At 34.9% G+C, this 18727-nt stretch overlaps 1 protein-coding gene across 1 annotated transcript in view; it reads left to right on the top strand.

Annotated features, from left to right (window-relative positions):
* The window catches only part of LOC121856152 (laminin subunit alpha-2-like), a 44015-nt gene that overhangs the window by 9805 nt on the left and 15483 nt on the right, over positions 1-18727 (top strand). The window contains exons 10-31 of the mRNA XM_042351466.1: positions 166-288; positions 615-726; positions 1234-1381; positions 1893-2040; positions 2936-3100; positions 3820-3980; positions 5504-5642; positions 6168-6396; positions 7029-7202; positions 7531-7685; positions 7923-8078; positions 8689-8822; positions 8974-9134; positions 9315-9453; positions 9964-10135; positions 10822-10975; positions 12566-12698; positions 13513-13639; positions 13904-14044; positions 16768-16833; positions 17558-17727; positions 18214-18402. Of these exons, the coding sequence (XP_042207400.1) occupies positions 166-288; positions 615-726; positions 1234-1381; positions 1893-2040; positions 2936-3100; positions 3820-3980; positions 5504-5642; positions 6168-6396; positions 7029-7202; positions 7531-7685; positions 7923-8078; positions 8689-8822; positions 8974-9134; positions 9315-9453; positions 9964-10135; positions 10822-10975; positions 12566-12698; positions 13513-13639; positions 13904-14044; positions 16768-16833; positions 17558-17727; positions 18214-18402 (3296 nt within the window). The remainder of the gene's footprint in view (positions 1-165; positions 289-614; positions 727-1233; positions 1382-1892; positions 2041-2935; positions 3101-3819; positions 3981-5503; positions 5643-6167; positions 6397-7028; positions 7203-7530; positions 7686-7922; positions 8079-8688; positions 8823-8973; positions 9135-9314; positions 9454-9963; positions 10136-10821; positions 10976-12565; positions 12699-13512; positions 13640-13903; positions 14045-16767; positions 16834-17557; positions 17728-18213; positions 18403-18727) is intronic.

The raw sequence follows: 18727 nt of genomic DNA, 5'->3' as shown, positions 1-18727 counted from the left end.
AGTTGTTCTCTCTTTTATAAATAATAATTGATATTGTTCTTCATATCAGATTATATTTCACATGACTAAAACATTTTTGTACATTGTAAACAGAACTGCTGTTAGATTTGAAATTAATAAGTATATCTTATGAAACATATGATAGACATTTACTTATCCTTTCAGCTCCAAAATGTGACGAGGATCCTAAGATATCAGCTCGACAGATACCACAGTAATGTTGACGTGTCTCAGGAACTTGTGGTGGAATTTGATCTCGACTATTATTCCAAAGATCTCAAGCAGAGGGTAAGTACTGGGGTATTATAGGCGGTGAAAAAAAAGATGGAAAATTAGGAAGAGAAAGAATATTTATTTTTATATTTTGGCAGACATGTGCAAGAAGCGGTCATGCTGATTAGTTAGAGTAAATATAAAGGAAGAGATTTATTTTTTACAGCAAGGGTACACAAGAGGGACAATAAGAAGTCAGATAGAAGAGTGAAGATTTGTGTTGTTTATCGCAAATATATATGACATTAACCTCCCTCCCCCCAGCCTCCCAATATTCAGAGTCACATAAATGAAACATGAATGCTTTAGGTCTTTTTACTTAGGAATTTTATTTATCACAGGCAGAACAGTTGGAGGCGGCAGCAAGAGAGACCTACCCACCGACAGCAAAACTCAGACTAGAGGCTCAGTCAATCTTAGACATACTGAATGGTCTTTATACTCAGATTGATGGTAAGTGGTGTAAGTTTTTTGGGATGTGGAAGGAAAGTTTATTGAAGGTATGAAATAAATCTGTAATTTCTTGAAGGATTTGGTTGGTTCTTATTCTGTTATAATGCCTTCAGTAGTGTTTATAGCATCATTGGAATTTACATGATGTTGATTTCATTTATTATCCTTTTACCACTTATCAGATTTGTAGTCATTTGGGCATTGGGTCTGTTCTTGGTTATGTCCTTTATTGTCCAGTGTTAGTACAGGAGGAACTAGAGTACAGCACCGGGAGAGAACCTGGCATGTTTGGTAGAGTCACACTGGATAACACCCTTCTCATATCGGTTCCAGGCCAGGGATTGAAACTAGATGCAGTTGAGGGAGATATGTGTGTTTCCTCTGTACACTAGTATGAATTCTGTGGTGGCTATTGAGCATTCATAGTTCTTTTAAAGAAATGTTTAAAGAATCACTACCTTATTGTTGTCACATTAAACTGATATTAATTTTTGTATTCCTCTTCAGAGACTATTGCATACCTGAAAAACTATGCCATTGGAGAAACACCAAGTATATCTATAGGTGGAGCCATGATGGAAGCTGAAAAGATTCTGAAAGAGATTCAGAAGCGTAATTTCACCAAAAATGATGCTGAAGCCAAGATTGAGCTGAGGTTTGAGACCATATACTGTATTAATAAATCAACCATTGTTTTGATAGATGTTGTCATTATTATAGAAATAATTTTTACAGAATTAAATTTTGACTTTCTAGATTTTAACATTAGTTCAAGACAGCTGTTTATGTCAGGGAAAATCATTGTATGGTGCTGTACATGTATTATTGAATTTCAGTTCTCAGTTTTTATATACACAGCATTTAGATAGTTGAATATACAGTACTGTACTTCATTCCAGGCTGCTGAGTACAGTACTGTATACATACTAATAAGCCCAGTATAATCATACACATGTACGTACTCATACACACCAGCATACTGTCTATAAGTGAAGAATTGATTATCCTGGGACAAAGTCAATTAATTCTATATACAAGAACTAATATTGAACACCTAACAACACACAGAATAATCTTGTACTTTCACATTTCCATAACCTAAGAAACGTTTTAAATATACCGTATATAAATGTCATAACAACGTGAATCTAATATCTTCATTACAGTAAGGCTCACATTTTGCTCAAACGGATAATGAAAATGGATCAAGAACACCCGTTAATAGAAGCAGGTCGCACACACATAAGGGATATTGAGAACAAACTTAAGGAACTACTGCAAAGAATAGAAGCGGCCAATCGGAAGACCAATGAGGTAAATAAAAGTGAAGTTGTGGTTATTGAGCACCACCAATTATTATTTTGTTTTGGCAATAAAATTATAATTTAGAATAGTTGATATGTATTTCTATGAGACAATATAGACCAGATTGGGGACCAAAGATATGTGGAGGTTTTAAAAATCAAACATCGTAAGACCCCTCCAGTTCTCCTATCATTGGGACCAATAGTTAAGTGAACTTGACCAATTTTGTGAGCTGTCAGATATGGACAATACTTTTATAAGGAACTAGGGACTTTAAACCTAAATGATTACGCACAAATGATTACACGCTACATGTAAAACATTTTAAGATATTACCATGGAACTGCTGACATCTGATGGAAAAATTAACTGGCCCAGTCTCTCTTATAATTTTTATTATTATTATTATTATTATTATTATTATTATTATTATTATTATTATTATTACTATTATTATTATCATTATTATCATCATCATCATCCTGTTATGCCAGATAAGTCAACCTACTTTTTTCTTTCCTTTTTTCCTTTTGAAATTTCAGTGTTCATGCTTACTGATCATTATATTGTAACATGGGTTTAAATGTGTGAGAAATATACAACAATACAGTGCCTTCACCCTCATAAATGCTCCTAGGGATGCCATAATACAATTAAGTTAATGGTTCTCATTCACATGCCTTTTTTTTTCCTGTTTTATTACTTTAATTTATTTTGCTTGAGTAATGTTAATATTGCAATTTTATGGCAAATATAAATACTACTGGATTCATAAGTTATCAGTGTAAACTAAACCATTTTACAGTATTATTTGGTGAACTTGAGGGTCTTACTGTGTTGCTCTCTAAATCTTTTTGGTAGCACATGATGGTTAAGCTCTCTCTCTCTCTTTTACCTATTTTAGGCATCTGAGTTGAATAAGAACAATGCCAAGAGACTCGCTCGTGTGCAGACGTACTCGGCAGAGATCAAGAACTCTCGGTACATTATTGACAACCAGAACTTCAACTCTACCCAGCTGCTGAAGGAGGCAAACAAAAATCTCATCAACACCAAAATTAATTATGATGTAAGCACGAGTCATAGCTTTGTATGTTATTGTTTTAAGCTGTTTATATATATACCCCCTATAATAAATAAATGTAACGCTTACATTACGAGGTGAACTGTTAATATGTAGGATATTCCAAAATTGTAATGGTCATACTGGTAAATGAAGTAAAAACCCACAATGGAGAAATAAAACACGAAATATTGGAGATGGTATACTAGGACCCTCTTCAGCCAACTAACAAAACAAAGCAAGGGAGAAAGACAAAACATGGGAATCAGGTCACATGACCTGTCTCCTGAGTTAAGGTAGGGTGGGGAGTAGGGATAATCTTATTGATGATACAGTAGTATTCAGGATCAGGTTTAAGTTAGGTGTAGAGGAAATAAATGAAGATTCAAAAAATTTTCATTTGAAGCTACAATTAGACTTATCAATGTAATAAATGAAATAAAATTTTAAATGTCTTATTAGTTGATAAAGCATTTACTTGTTCTGACAATGTGACTTGTGCCAATTTTTTTCCAGTTGCAGCATGTCCCTACCTTCAATTATGGTAGTGTTAGTGTCCAACTTTATATGGGGCAACACTATTCAGATGTTGGTGATCATAGACTGTAAGGCATGTGAACTAGAAGATGAGTACCTGAGTAGTGTAGCTTTAGGAATCCTTGAAGACTAACTTATAAAATGTTGGGACAATTTAATGCTACCAAAATTTATTTTTATTTATTTAGGATCTGACCAACTTGTTGATTGATCTAAGAAATGGATCCAATTATCTTGAAGAATTTGAAGGTGTATTGTGGAGACTCAACATTGAATACAAGGACAAATTTGTCAAGAGAGCCCATGACCACGCGATGGAACTTATGAGGGAATCCATTCGATTAGAAAGGTTTGTATATTTCCTATTACTGTACTGTATATGATTCTAATTTAATCTCTCTGGGGCTGTGGATTTAAAACTTAGGCATTTATGTGATTCTCTCCAGTACTATTACAGTGTATAGAAAATATCATGGTGCTATCAGTGGAAGACAGCTGACAGGTTCCTTTATTAACCTGTATTATAATATCCACCCAACCTGAGGAGTTTTACTTTACACTATAACTCAGGGTGTTGGTTTATATGAGGGATGAGACAGCCAGAAGGTTGTGTTGGATGCTTGGCAGATGTCCGACCTGTTACCACAGTTTTTGGAACCATTGCCGAGTTAAATAATTCTTCTATATTTTGTGCAGGCCGGATGTTGTGAATTTGTGCAGGCCGGATGTTGTGAATTTGTGCAGGCCGGATGTTGTGAATTTGTGCAGGCCTGATGTTGTGAATTTGTGCAGGCCTGATGTTGTGAATTTGTGCAGGCCGGATGTTGTGAATTTGTGCAGGCCGGATGTTGTGAATTTGTGCAGGCCGGATGTTGTGAATTTGTGCAGGCCGGATGTTGTGAATTTGTGCAGGCCGGATGTTGTGAATTTGTGCAGGCCTGATGTTGTGAATTTGTGCAGGCCAGATGTTTCACTTGTTTACTATCAGCATCCTTGTTTGAATGAAGAAACTGAGATAACCAAATTTATGGCCTTGTTTTGGATGGAAGGATAGCCTGACACATCTGTTACTATAAGAAGAATTAATTATGTCTACTAATGATAGGAAAACGCATATGTGTGTGTGTGTGTGTGTGTGTGTGTACAGGAAGTGGGGGGAAAAGGCTTCAACATACTTATGGAAATATTTTCAGTTCATCTATTTGTATGTTTTCAAAGATGTACTTGTTCCAGACCAAATTAATAGTATAAAAAAACAAAAATATCTCTCTCTCTCTCTCTCTCTTTTCACTATATCATCTTGTGGACTTAAAATTTTATATTCCTCAATGTTTCTCACAGGTTCTTATTTCATATTTATTATAGTATTTGTTTTCCTTGCACTTGTTTTTATTTTTTTTCTTACTTTTACCTTTGGTTTTCTGTCACTATTTTATTCTTTGAGTGACATATCTGTGTACAGTATACTTACTGAAAACACTCCAGATTATTTAAACAGTTGGTAATTGTTTCCCTGTATATGAAACCCATGCTAATACAGTGATTAAATTTCTTAAAACTGTATCCTCCTTGAAGTGATGTCATTTAGTGGACATAGTTGATTCACGGATGATTCTTTTAAGGGCAGTATTTAGGGAAAGTAATGGTTGTCATCCTCACCTGAGTGCAGAAATTAAACTACAAGAGGCAGATGGACAGAAAATAAATTAAATATCATAAAATTGTGTCTAAATATATGCTACTATACAGTTTATATATTTTTTCTATAACATTGCTTTCTCATTTTCATATGGATGTGTTATGTGTTATTTAAGATGTACGTACTTAATTTTTTTTAGTGATTCCTCTATTTATACTTTGGTGTCTTAACAGTTTATTCAACAAAACAAGAGATGTTGCTGTTGGACCACTACAAGCAGCTCAAGCTTACCAAAGGATTGTGGATGCTTTGTTGAGTGCTGAAGAAGCAGCTAAAAATGCTTCACTAGCTGCTGAGACAGCTTTCAAAGTGGTGAGACATTGCTTTAAGATGGCTTTGGCATCATTACTTTTGGGATGATAGATATTACTTTAAAACAGCCAAGCCATTACTTTTATAATGTCAGTACAGTATATTGCTCTCAAAATACTATGACATTTGTAAGTGGAAAGGTATTGTAACAAATAATGCTTAATTTGTTTATTATTTTGGGTGGATTATATAAGATGGTGGCATGTGTTTATTGTGTAGATGACTTGCATTAAGTGTTTTGAGGAGCCACTGTTTGTGACGTATGTTGAGAGAGTAAGTGTAGGAGTGGGTGTTATTTTTAAATGGACAAGAGCTAACCATGAAGAATGAAGGGAGTTGAAATTTAGTAAAGAGTTCACATTCATTAAGCTTCTTTGTCCTGTAAGTTACATGTGGTAGCCATATTAAAGTACAGTACAGTACTGGCTTTGTGTGAGCACATGTGTTTGAGAGTTAGTAGTGTGTATCTCGGTGTAAGAGTGTTGAGGGAAAACATTAGTTTAATTCCCATACCACATGTTACAGGCATACCCTGGTGATCCAGATAAATCTCTGGTGCGTCGGGCAACACAATCTCTTCGCAAGTCTGAAGAGTTACACTCAAAGGGAGAAGAACTGAAGATGACAGTAGGGCAGCAATTCTCAGAATTAGATAAACAGCGTAGTGCTCTTGGAACTGCAAAGGGAATTCTGGGTGTTACTGATGATCGAATTAATGGGCTGAGCACACTTATGGAAACTCAACTTTCCACAAGTGAGTTGTAAAACAGTAATTGGCAATTTAATTTTGTTTTAGTATTTCTCACTGGCATTTTTTTCCTGTTGTTCAATCAGAAAACATGGCCAGGAAGGCAATACTAAGATCAACTTTGTACATATTTATTATACATGATGCTTGGACAAACCTATTTTTACCATAAGTAAACAGTTTTCTGTTGTAGTGGTTGAGTATATATATATACTGTACACCAGGGGTGTCAAACTCATGGCCCGCGGGATGACGTTAAAATTTATCATCCCGTGAAATTATGATAGAAATAGATATAATCATGTTTATTTAGTAAAATGAATTTAACGTACTTAAGATCAGACAAACCCAAATGAGGTATTCCTGGTAAGCCAGGTAAGGCAATGTGTGAAGCTGTAAACTTCAATCCTGCAAATATGTGATATAGCACTTGTGTTGGCCCTGAAGAGGGTAACTAAAATAAGAATTGGCCCTCGAAAGGTTTTGAGTTGACACCACTGCTGTACACTAAGGAAACATGTATGTGCTTTCAAAATGTCTCCAAAATGTAGAATATGTAGCAGATGACCTGTTACTTCACCCTTCCCCAGCATTACACAGTAGCAGCAAGAAGACATATTATTGATGAGTATTTTCAGGTATCTCCACTGATATTCAGGAAGTACTGGACAGAACTGAAGAAACATACTCTAATGTCCAGAAAACTTTGGACCATATAAATGCCATCCACATGAACCTCACCATCATTAGAGAACGAGCGCTGGAACTGAGCCGTATTGATGCCTCGCTTCTTTATGAAATAAGAGAAACAAGTAAGGAAATAATTAAATGGATGTTTTATTACACACTTGGACTATTGTGGATGTTTTAAATATTCAAATTTTATCATTAAAAAAATAGCTTTTCTTGGCAGGATGAAGTAAAAAATAGAATAAAAGTACATCATCATCATCATTATCATCATTATCATCATCATTATCATCATCATCATCATCATCATTATCAACATCTTATAGCCATTCACCATGCTTGTATGAGTTAGCCATGATTACTTGATGACAGCTGTAAGGTAAAACTAGAATGGGATTGCTCCTCCTGCTCCAGTAGTGATTTTTTTTTCAACTTTTTCCCTGGGCACAGTATCAACAGGTGAGAGTCACACTATGAAAGGAATTCGAAAAGCCAATAATCTCCGCAAGACTGGTGACAGGATCGAGAATTATAGTAATGATCTAAGAGAGAGGATTGAGGCTCTTAAGCGAAAAATCAAGCAGACAAGACAGTATGCATCTTCAGTAAGTTTTTTATCACATTTGTCATTTTCTGTAATGTTAAAAGAGTCATCTAGCTGAATAAATCTACTCCTTTATTGTAAGTGACTCCCCATCTTTATAAATTCGTCATCCATTTTTGCAGAATGAAGTCGGAGGAAAAAATCTCTTTCAGCCACTCTTACTAAGAATTTTGTGTAAAGGTGTTCATTTTTTTTCTAACTATTTTCTTGTAATATACACATAACTGGTGTCTTTCAGATTCGTGTCTCTCTTACAACCAATTCTTCAGGAATATGTACAAGGAAGTATCGACCTGCACTTCAGCCATCAACAACCACCAATATCATGCTGAGCTATGGCATCACCAACTCTGAGAGAAATGCTCTCTTGGTGTATCTTGGAACTAATAATTCTGTGAGTATGAAGTGTTGATGTCGTTGAGAAATGGATGAAAACAAGAGGGGAATGAATGGTGGAATGAGAGGCTGACAGTTCTGATTAAGGGGAAGAGACAGGCATAATTATGAGTACACTATTAACTGCAATTAAGGAATGATGAAAGAAAATATGGAACAGAGAATATTGAAAACAAAGGGCAGATGAAAGATGGGGAGGAAGGCTGTAACAAGATTTTATAGATAAGATCTTATCTGGAGGGAACTGAACAGGGTCTTTGTCGAATGCATTTATAACAGCAATAAATATGAATGAATGACAACCTATAAAGTGTGTTGTGTGTTTTCTCATCATTCTTGGTGTCCTGTAGTAAGCAGGAATGGGCCTTGATGAATAAAAAAGAATGTAGATAATTAAAAGAAATAAATGAATTTGCATGAAACACTACATTGAAAAAAATAGGAAACTTAAATAAAAAAAGCAAATTGTTTCTGTATTTTCCCACATTTTCTTAAATTCTTGTGAAGGATTTATTGACCATGAGATGATAAATAAAGAAAAGAGTTATTATTATGGATGATATATATATGCCTCTACATTTACTGGTATATTCTCTGCAATCAATTAGAGTGACTACATGGCTGTGGAGATGGTAAATCGAAGAATAGAATTTTCTTGGGACGCCGGTGGAGGAGCACAACGAATCACTCACCCGCTCAGGCTGCTGACAAGCACTCCTTACGTTAATGATGATATAAGATGGTAAACAGTAAAGAGATCTGATGTGCCATTAAGACCCAAGTGTAAAATTTGCGAGATAAAGTGTAATATGTTTTTGAAAATTTCAACGTTTCAAAAATTATATGAAGATTGACTGTTTCCTCTTAAGAATGATGCACACTTTTCTCTCCAGGTATTACATCAGTATCAATCGTATTGGAAACATTGGACAATTGTCTGTAACTCCTGCCAATGTGGAGGAAACTGGTGATGAAGTGGGAACAATAGTTAGTAATGCTTCTCCAGCAGGCTTCAGTAAAATGGATATCCTACCATCTGATTCTCTCTGGGTTGGTGAGTATTATTTCACCATCAGAAACTCAGAGTAATATTAGACAAATATATTAGAAGAGATAATGCTACAGAATTTTCTCATTAATGATAAATATGGATTTTTGAAATTTGATAACTGTTATGACTGTTATAGAAGAATAAGATAGAAAACTAAAGTGTCATAAATTTTTCCTACACCAGGTGGGGCTCCTTCAAATGTAAGCGATTTATTAAAAACCAACAAATTTTCTGGCTGTCTACATACGCTGTCGATAGATGGGGAGTATGTTGGTTTATGGAACTTCACAACGTCGGAAGGATGTGGACCCTGTAATGAGGGGTAAATATGTGAAGAGTTTTTTTCGTTTCAATTCATTAGTCCTTTGAAATACACTAGATGTAAATTCTTTGCACTGTTAACTTACAAGAATAAACGAGAAGTCAGAGGAGAAGTAGAATTTATGTGGGGGAATTTCTCTTACAGTAAATATTTTAAATTTGGAGAGGGAGAGCTGTGGTATGGTGTGAGGTATGAAATAAATCAGTCAGTGATTTTATGGAGCGATGAACTGTGTCTTGAAAATGAAGAGAGAGGCTGAGAAAAAAATCCCAAGTGAAAAGGACATATTTATTAGTTTTTTGTCATTAATTTATTTAATTATCCATTTTTATATTTATTTCATTTTGTCTTCTTATCTTGACTAATTTCTCTGTTATGTGATGTATACTTTTTCATCCCACGTTGATAGAAATTTCATCAGATTGATTTATGGGGAACTTTATTTATATTTAAAATACAGTATGACCGTAAAAAATATTACCTAAACACAATTGTCTTTTATTTCTGCAGGGAAGAATTAGTGTTGAAGCAGTCAGATGAAATAGCTGTTGGATTTAATGGCAAAGGTTACTTCAAGGGCAAGAATAGAGTAAGAAGACCAAAAGAATATTACAGCACTGTTCTAGCCTTTAAGACTCTGGATGAAGATGCACTTCTCTTCCTAGCTGTGAATGAAGCTAAAGTAAGTGCAGTACAAATAAGTTTTATCTCACTGGTATTATTATCAAGGTATGAGCACAGCTCTAGTGACCCGGTTGCCATTAGGTACACTGGATGCCCTTCTTAATGTCCTCTTACAGGATTGGAACAACTGGCAAGGCAGGGTCACAACTACCTGCAGTAATCAAAGACCACCTGCCTACACTACACAAGAATATTTTTTGCTGTTCTACTTTATTTGTAGAACAGCCATCATGAGGTACTTCACAATTTTCATCCATAATTTTTACTTTTTCTTTGAACTTAAACATATTTCTCTCTAATTTTTCACTTGACCTGGAAGGAGAAGCACTGCAGAGAGCATTTAGATGTTTTTGTAAGTGGTGCATGTGGTAAACTCTTAGGGAATTGTGGAAGTAAGGGGAAGTGTCCTGGACTTTAAGTGACCCAGTGACTGCAGCTGGGGAAATGCACCTCTACAGTTTCAGCATGGGAAGTACTGTAAAATAGAAAGTAAATTAAATAAAATTTTACAAAATACCCCAAGGCTACTGTAGTACTTTTTATTTATTCATACTTTTGGGTTTGACAAACTTTACAGAACTGCTGAAACTTTAAACCAGTTTGGTATTAACATGTATATTATTCTCTAGAAATTGTACGGATAGATCTAGAGCTGCTGATAATATGGAGTTCTCTCCCTCACAGAACCAGTACTTCAGCATATCCCTGGATAGCGGTCATGTAGTCTTCACCGTGCAGTTTGATCCTCAAACTCGTCTCCTGATGAAGTCTAGCAAACAGCTCAACAACAATGAGGACATGGTCCAGATCCAGGCAATTGTGCCCAACAAAGAACGGGGTAAGTCATATATTTTCTCTCATGTGATAAAGTTTTCCTGCAATAAAACAAACCATCCACTGCAGGAACATCTATTAAGTACTCTACCTATGGTCGCTACATCTTACTGTTATGTTCGTTCTCTGTCTTTCCACATCATTAATATTTTATCTATAATACCTCACTCTTCATTTTCTTATACATTTATGATACAGTTTTCTATTATACAACAACTGCTTACCTTTCTTCCTTAGAATCAATCTCTCTCTCTCTCTCTCTCTCGTTTCTATTTCTTTTCCTTATGTGCCTCACCAGACTCCTCCAGTTTCTCTTTTATAGTCATTGATATGAAGTTCATTCAATTGTAAGTCTCCTTATATATACAGGTATAGACCCTCAAACCCGGGACCATTGGGACCAGGACTGAACTAGTAATTGATTTTGTGGTTTTTCTAGTTTCCTGGGTCATCCATGTTACCCAGACCCAACAGGAGGCTATGTCAAGTCTTGGCTCTACTCACTGTTTGCTGGACTTCTTAAATAACAAAATAAATACAAAGTTGTTGAATGCATACTTTAGATAGAAAAATGTATTAAATGTAGTCTTCAGAAGTTGAGAGTTCCCAAGAAGCAAGTTAAATGACTGTTTATGTCTCAGCTGCTTCTAGTGAGTTGGAGAATTTGTCAGAAGTAGTGAGTTCAAATATTATTATTGTCAGATTGAAGAGATTGCCACATAGTTTATCATCATTATTTATTTTATTTGTACAGTATTAGTAAAATATTATTTTTGTTTTCACACAGGGTTCAAACTCTTGTCTAATGACTTTTAAAACTAATGTTTGTTGAGCCTAAGTATTTGACCAACCTAACTACACTTTCTGAAATGATTCTGCACAGTAGTGATGATCTTTCACACCTTGTGGAGCCTAGAGCAGTATGGGAAGGTTCTTTTGTTGCCCAGTCCTTTTCCTATACAGCAGCAGCCAAATTGTACAATGGGTTGCCTGCATCCACGAAGCAGCTGACTTCTGTGGAGGTCTTAAAGAAATAACTAAAGATATTTTTATTTATTTTTGAAAGCTTATGATCCTGAACAGGGGACAGTGATGGAGAGTTACAAGCTTTAGGAAGTATTAAAACTTAAGGGTATTGTTATAATAGCTTTTTAAATTAATATTAATCAAACTAGACCAAAGATTCGAGGTAACTTAGTCCAGGTGCTACTTATTGTCACATGGAACCATGTAACAGCAAGTAGTATGAAATACTGTGTAGGAAGAACTGAGTTACTTCAAGACGGTGTGTCTCTGAAAAAAATTCTAGTTCTCATTTTTTATGATTGTAGTATTGTACCGTACCAGTATTCTTCTTTCAAAGTACAATCACATATTTCTGTCTTTTATCTTCACCCCTGTCTCAGCTATCTGTTGTGTGGATCAAATGGTATAAAAATATTAAAAAAGGAAGGAAATTTTAAGGCAGTTCACAAAGTTAATTCTTAACCTTCACACTGACTCACAATACAATACTTCAAACTGAGCATTTTTTCTAAATTTTTGTTTTTGTAATACTGTATATTGACAATACTGTTTTGGACTTCATCTCAAGGTGGTGCACGAATGGGTCGGCTGGTTGTTGGTGACCAAGACCAAATAGGAACAGTGAAGGGAGGACCTGACCTTGATCTCTCTTTTGTTCCTTACTACTTTGGTGGTGTTGATCCAGAATTTAACAGAGGAAGGTCAGTATTCTCACTAAAGAGGGTTTTTTCCACTGGGTGTGCATGACAGTGTGCCTTCAAAACATAAAAAGTTAAATTGAGGAATTGTAGAGTAGCTCATCCTTTGATTGTAATATAAACCTTCATCTTAATACTGTCTCTTAAATCATTCAAGATATTGACCTTGTTTGAGGTTAACTTTGAAAACTGGTTTGATTGGACAGTGGTTAAAGAGTAACTCATGTGGGGGTGTTGCAGTTCAGTGGCAGAATCACAAGCATGATCAGCAGGGCTCTTTGCTACTGTGTAAAGAGAAACTTAAGGCAGTCAGTCATATTAAGGTTTCAGATGAAGCATGTCCATAACACAAAAGAGGAAACAGGTACTGTACTCTTCCTTGAAACTGGGAGACAGCCTAAAGAGAATTAATATTTTGTAACCTGTTGTATTAATTGGGCTAACCTATATAAATGGAAAATGTTGATGATGATGATGAACCCATAGCACTAATTCATGAGAAATTAAAAAAGTTAAATCAAATTATTACTACTAAGGAACCTGCAAGTCCAACATTTTAAGTACATTAATTATGTCAGAAGTATAGCTCAAGAAAATGTATAAGATGAATCACTGTATCATATTTGTCTTGCATGTCATTCCTATAAATGTAAAGTTTCATTTTTTACAGGTTATACATCTAAACTTTTTCACATGATACAGATACAAATGAAGAATACTTTATAATTTTAAATACATGTGCAAGTATACTCTACAAAGGTGTATTTAGCTCAGCATTGCTTAGTTTTACCGGTCATAATTTTCATTTGTATCACAGATGGGGCAGTGAGTTGGTACTGCGTTCACTACTTGGCTGTATGACAGGTCTGAGTGTATTGGACGAGGGCAAGAATCCTCTTACTGATGGACAGTATTATGGCATTGAACAGTCTTGTCCAGAAAAGGTACTGTAGAGTGTATTCCTGTTCTCTCTCTCTCTCTCTCTCTCTCTGTTACTTACACATTTCCAGGGTAAATAGGGGAGGTATAAATGGAACAGTAAACTCCATTATTTTGTTTTATTTTTTCTAAATGTCATTTTTTATGACAAAATATGCTTTTAAAGTTTGTATTTTTGATATTACAAAATACACTTACAGTTATAATATTTATATTTGCTATTATGAGTGAAAATGAAAATCTTAAGAATAATGCTCTTTCTCCTACAGCCATTAAATGATGCAGGATTCCTTGGTCAAGGTTTTGTTGAACTTCCATCCCACATTCTGAAACGAGACTCCAACTTTGGATTCACATTCCAAACAATGGAAGCAGATGCCTTGTTAATGCTGTCTACATTTATAGGCCAGGTAGGTGAAGAGGTATTTGTATTTATCTATGTACTAAAAAGGGGAATGGTTTCAGAATAATTTTAAGGTTGACTTTGCCTGTTCATCATAAGTGGTTATTTAAAGGCAATGTGTTTTTCTTATTGCCCCAATATTTTTGGTAAAAAGATAGGTGGTAACTTGCTCAGGATTTTTTTATGGTGAAGCATGCTTTAATTTATATTATACTACCTAAGGGATTTGGAAATGGAACATTTTCAATCTTTGTCAAGATTAAGTTTCATGTGGGAATCTCATTTTGTTGTGAAGTACTGTACTGTACCAGCTAATACACAAACTTGAAACATGGAAATTTCAACAGTATGCCAAACACTTTTTATTGAGAGGCAGACAAGGATGATTGTTGTAAGAGATTAGACCAAAAGGGATAATTAGAAGGACTACCACGTGACAACCCTGTTAAACGTGAAATAGAAATTAAACTCGTGTTATGAAGGTTTAGTTCTGCACCCCACCTTTCGTGGTGTTCAAATATATTTATACACTACCAAGATATTTGATACAGTATTGACACAGTTTATTTAGCCAGAAAAATACAGATACAGAGTGGACAATAAGAACGATAGTGAACTAGCTGAGCCAAGTGAGAGCCTGAGCTGTACAGATAAAAGTTGTAAAATTCTGAGCTCTTTGAGATAAATTGTATGGATTGTTTTTATATTAACGAGTGAATAGCTAGTCTGAGAAATGTGAAATTTTCAAGGTTAAAGACCATTGATAATGAAAGTCCACTTGAACAGATTTACTTGTTTAAATTATTTTTAGATTTTGGCAGATTTATTATATTACAGTATTATTGCTATTTTATTATTACTGTATTATTATTATGATGGGGGCTTTGGTCTTACAGAACTACAGGCTTATTGAGTTTATTTTAAATATCTATGTAATGACCAGTACAGTATTCAATATGTTATAGTCACTGACACGTTTAGAGGTAAATTGAATAATGGATCCCGTACATTAATATTGATCTGTAATAAATAACATTTTGGGGGTGGGGGAGGGGGGTGCTATTTACTAACATATTGAATTCACTGCAAATTAAATTCAGGTATTGTCAAAATTGCTTTAAGTAATTATGCCATTTTTATATTATCTAATCAAAAAAAGGGGGTGTGGGTAGAATTAAAGATGCAAAAAGGAAAAACAGAAATTGATAACAGAAGATTGTGTGTGTGTGTGTGTGGGATACTCTTGAAAACCACATTCACATTTATTTCATGACCCTGTGGGTGAAATTGTCTAGAAAAGAAGTACCTACAGTAGTTTCTCTCTCTCAAGACTCGGAGAACTAAATTTCACATAGTTTATACTTTCTATCAGAACTGCACAAATATCGGTATCTTCTTCATTTCCCTATGAGGCCTCACTAATTTGAACTGTATAGAAATAAGGACTGGCCAAATTAACCAATATTTTGGGTTAAAGTAATAGAAGACATATTGGAGACTTTCCTCATTCCCCCCGGCAGAGGTCTTGGGTTTCAGTTCCAAGCAGTCCTGGATATATTGATTCACTTTTGCATATACAAAGTCCTTCTCTAAGAAATAAATATTTACACATTAGTCTCATATATGTGTGGGTGGAAGAAACCCATATAAGAGATTTTAAATGTTTCTTTTTGTTTCTTTTATCTGAAATTCAAATTAGTGAGGTTTTGCCATGTATAATACAGGATGCATGGATAAATCACTTTATTCAGAGAAGTAGATAAATCCTCTACAGAATGAATTTGGATGATATTAAACTTGAATTTGTGACTCTTCATTGCATGTGGTAAAATGGTAAAATGTACTGTAGTCTCTCAAATATTCTATTATTGTAATTCAAAGGGTAGAATTCTTTTTTCTGAATATTTGTCCCTGCTATACCATTTGGGGAACACAGGAACTAGTGCTTTTCATCCATCTATAGGGTATCCCAGAAAAATGTCCTTCCCTCCTTCCCTCCCTCCAACTCACAGTGTCTGAGGGAGCAGTTAGGGAGGGAAGCAAGCAGCAGGCAGGGAGGAAGGGAGAGAGACTGGGACATTTTTCTGCAACACCCTATATATTACAAGTGCAATAATCAACATTGTTTTTTTTCATCATTGCCAAGACTTATGGTCAATGATCCGTAGTGGTGAATTTGCTTATCTTCAACGAAAACATAGATTTAATTCATATTTGATATCACTATTATATATTCTGAGGATAGCAATACAGTATCATGTGTGAAAAGTTAGATCATATTATGCTCAAGGATTTTATGTTTTTGTCTGTATTAAATGAAATAATAAACACATTAACTCACAAAAGGGTTAACTTAGGCCTGGGGGCTTGACGTATGATGACTCAGGCATTACATAGAGCACCTTCTTCAGTCTTCTTAAGAACCCTGACTAAGCTGACTGTAAGAATTGGTACAAATGATGTAAGCTTTGAGTACCTGAATAAGATTAAGGAGAAAACTCTACCCTCTGAATTTCATTTCAATAGAATGATCAGCTCTTCTCGTCAAACTTAACCAAAACACATCAAAAAGTTACTCGTAAGTGCTTAGGATGTCTGCAGTAATATACAGTGAGAAGTTTACCTTCAGTCTGAGAGAGCTTAATTCATTTGTTTTATCATTTCCAAACACCCAGGTCTAACAAGTAATCCTGACTGTATGTACTAATAGATGGAAAATTCCCCTTAAAGGACAATGAAACAGACGGAGACATGTCTACTACAACAACAACAACCACCACCACTTCAACACCCACTGTACGCTATGGTGAAGGGAGTACTTTGGTTACAACAGCAGATCACTAACTAACCAATACATAAATTAACACAATTGTTGCTTAACATATAACTTAAGCTTACCTGTACATATAACACCAGGTAAGGTAGGTATGACAAGTTATTTAAATCTTGTTTTTAAATTTTATTTTTTTCTGATTAGTTGTCATATTAGGGACTCATAATTAAGATGTACTTTTAACTAGCTTTGCCATTTTCCATAAACATTCTCTACTGGAGTGGAGCATCTGTTTACTGTACAAGTTTGTATACTGTGGCATGAATCTTGTTTTTTTATTATTACTGTACAGTATTATTATTGCATGGCCAAACTTTGAAAATGAATTGCCTTTTATACATTTTTGCTGGATAGTAAAAAAATTTTTATTGCTTTGCTTATCATGGATGACAATATTCTGTATTTTATTGGCTGTTTAACTGTTTGAAAATACAGCTTTTCATTTTGAAACTGCTTTTCAGATCATGTATTTTTCTAAATGTTTGTGACAATTTCATAAATTAATATTGTTTTTATGTGACCTTCTGCAACATTTTATTTATTACAGTGTAAGTTATACTTTTCCTTTGTTTTAAAAGAACATTTTGTGAATGATAATGTTGATGCTTGTTCTCTAAAATTATCTACAATATACAGCTTACTTACTTTTTTCTCTTTCTCTCTCTCCCTTTTTTCTTCATCCAACAGCCTCGTCAGCCAGGGGAAGAACATCCTCCAGACTACTATTCTGTGTCACTAGTGGAGGGTCATCTGGACATTAGACTGAATGGAGGAACAAGCAGCCACAGAATTATGTCATCAGCAAAGTACAATGATGGGTACTTGCACTCATTCTTTGTGATCAAGGAGAACAGGAGGTAAGTGAGCACTGTGTTGAGTCTCCCTGAAGGATCAGTGCAGTGAGGAGTGTGAGGTAATGCACTAGTGACACAGCAGTATTCCACAAGGTCATACTAGGTATGTACTCTGGTGTTCTAGGACATACAGGTTACATCCCCCGGTACTCTGGTGTTCTGGGACATACAGTACAAGGTACATCCTCTGGTACTCTGGTGTTCTAGGACATACCAGGTACATCCCCTGACTGTTAAGATTAAATAGTCTTAATGTATATAAAATCATACACATGTTTGAGATAACTGAACCTAATCTCCTCTTTCCCTCCAGGAGTGGTATATGTTTTAAATTTTCCCATTACTTGAAATTAATTGAGAACCCTTATTTCTTATGCTTTTAATCAACCCTATGTATATAAGAATTGAGAAATAGAATATAAAATACTTGTTTTTTGTTTTGTTGTTGCAATCCTCGTGATGACAGCTATTTTAACTATTCTTATACAGGGTGACATTGAAAGTGGATGACAAGGAAGTAAATGGAACAAGATTAGATCGAGGCAGCCAAGTTGTGTCCGGACCAGACACCGGTGGGCTTTACTTTGGAGGTGTTCCAAGGGATATTGAAGCTGTGACTATGGTTGGATCATCCAGATCATTAAAAGGCTGTATCAGAGATGTAATTATTAACAACAAGTAAGTGTTTTTATAATTGTAATTGTTTTTTATTTTTTTATTTTTTGCTTTTTTTTACCACAATAGGGGCAGTATTTACCAACAAAAACATCCGAGATGAAAGAATTGGCAGATAAAACAATCCTTAATGTTTGTCTTGAACTTTTTAAAACAAATTTTTTTATTAGTTGGGGGGTCTGAAATTTTACGAACATGTTTGTCATGCTTCATCTTTTGCTTCTCTGTATGTGATGCCAATTTATTTATTTTTATAGATCTCTTTTGTAACTGATTTTAGTAGAGGTGTGAAATTGTGTTTGTATACAGTACCGGTATACACATTGCT

Source organism: Homarus americanus, unplaced genomic scaffold (assembly GCF_018991925.1).
Source record: "Homarus americanus isolate GMGI-L3 unplaced genomic scaffold, GMGI_Hamer_2.0 scaffold48016, whole genome shotgun sequence".
NCBI lineage: Eukaryota > Metazoa > Arthropoda > Malacostraca > Decapoda > Nephropidae > Homarus > Homarus americanus.
The sequence above is the reverse complement of the archived record's forward strand: the minus strand, read 5'-3'. Positions and strand labels throughout refer to the sequence as shown.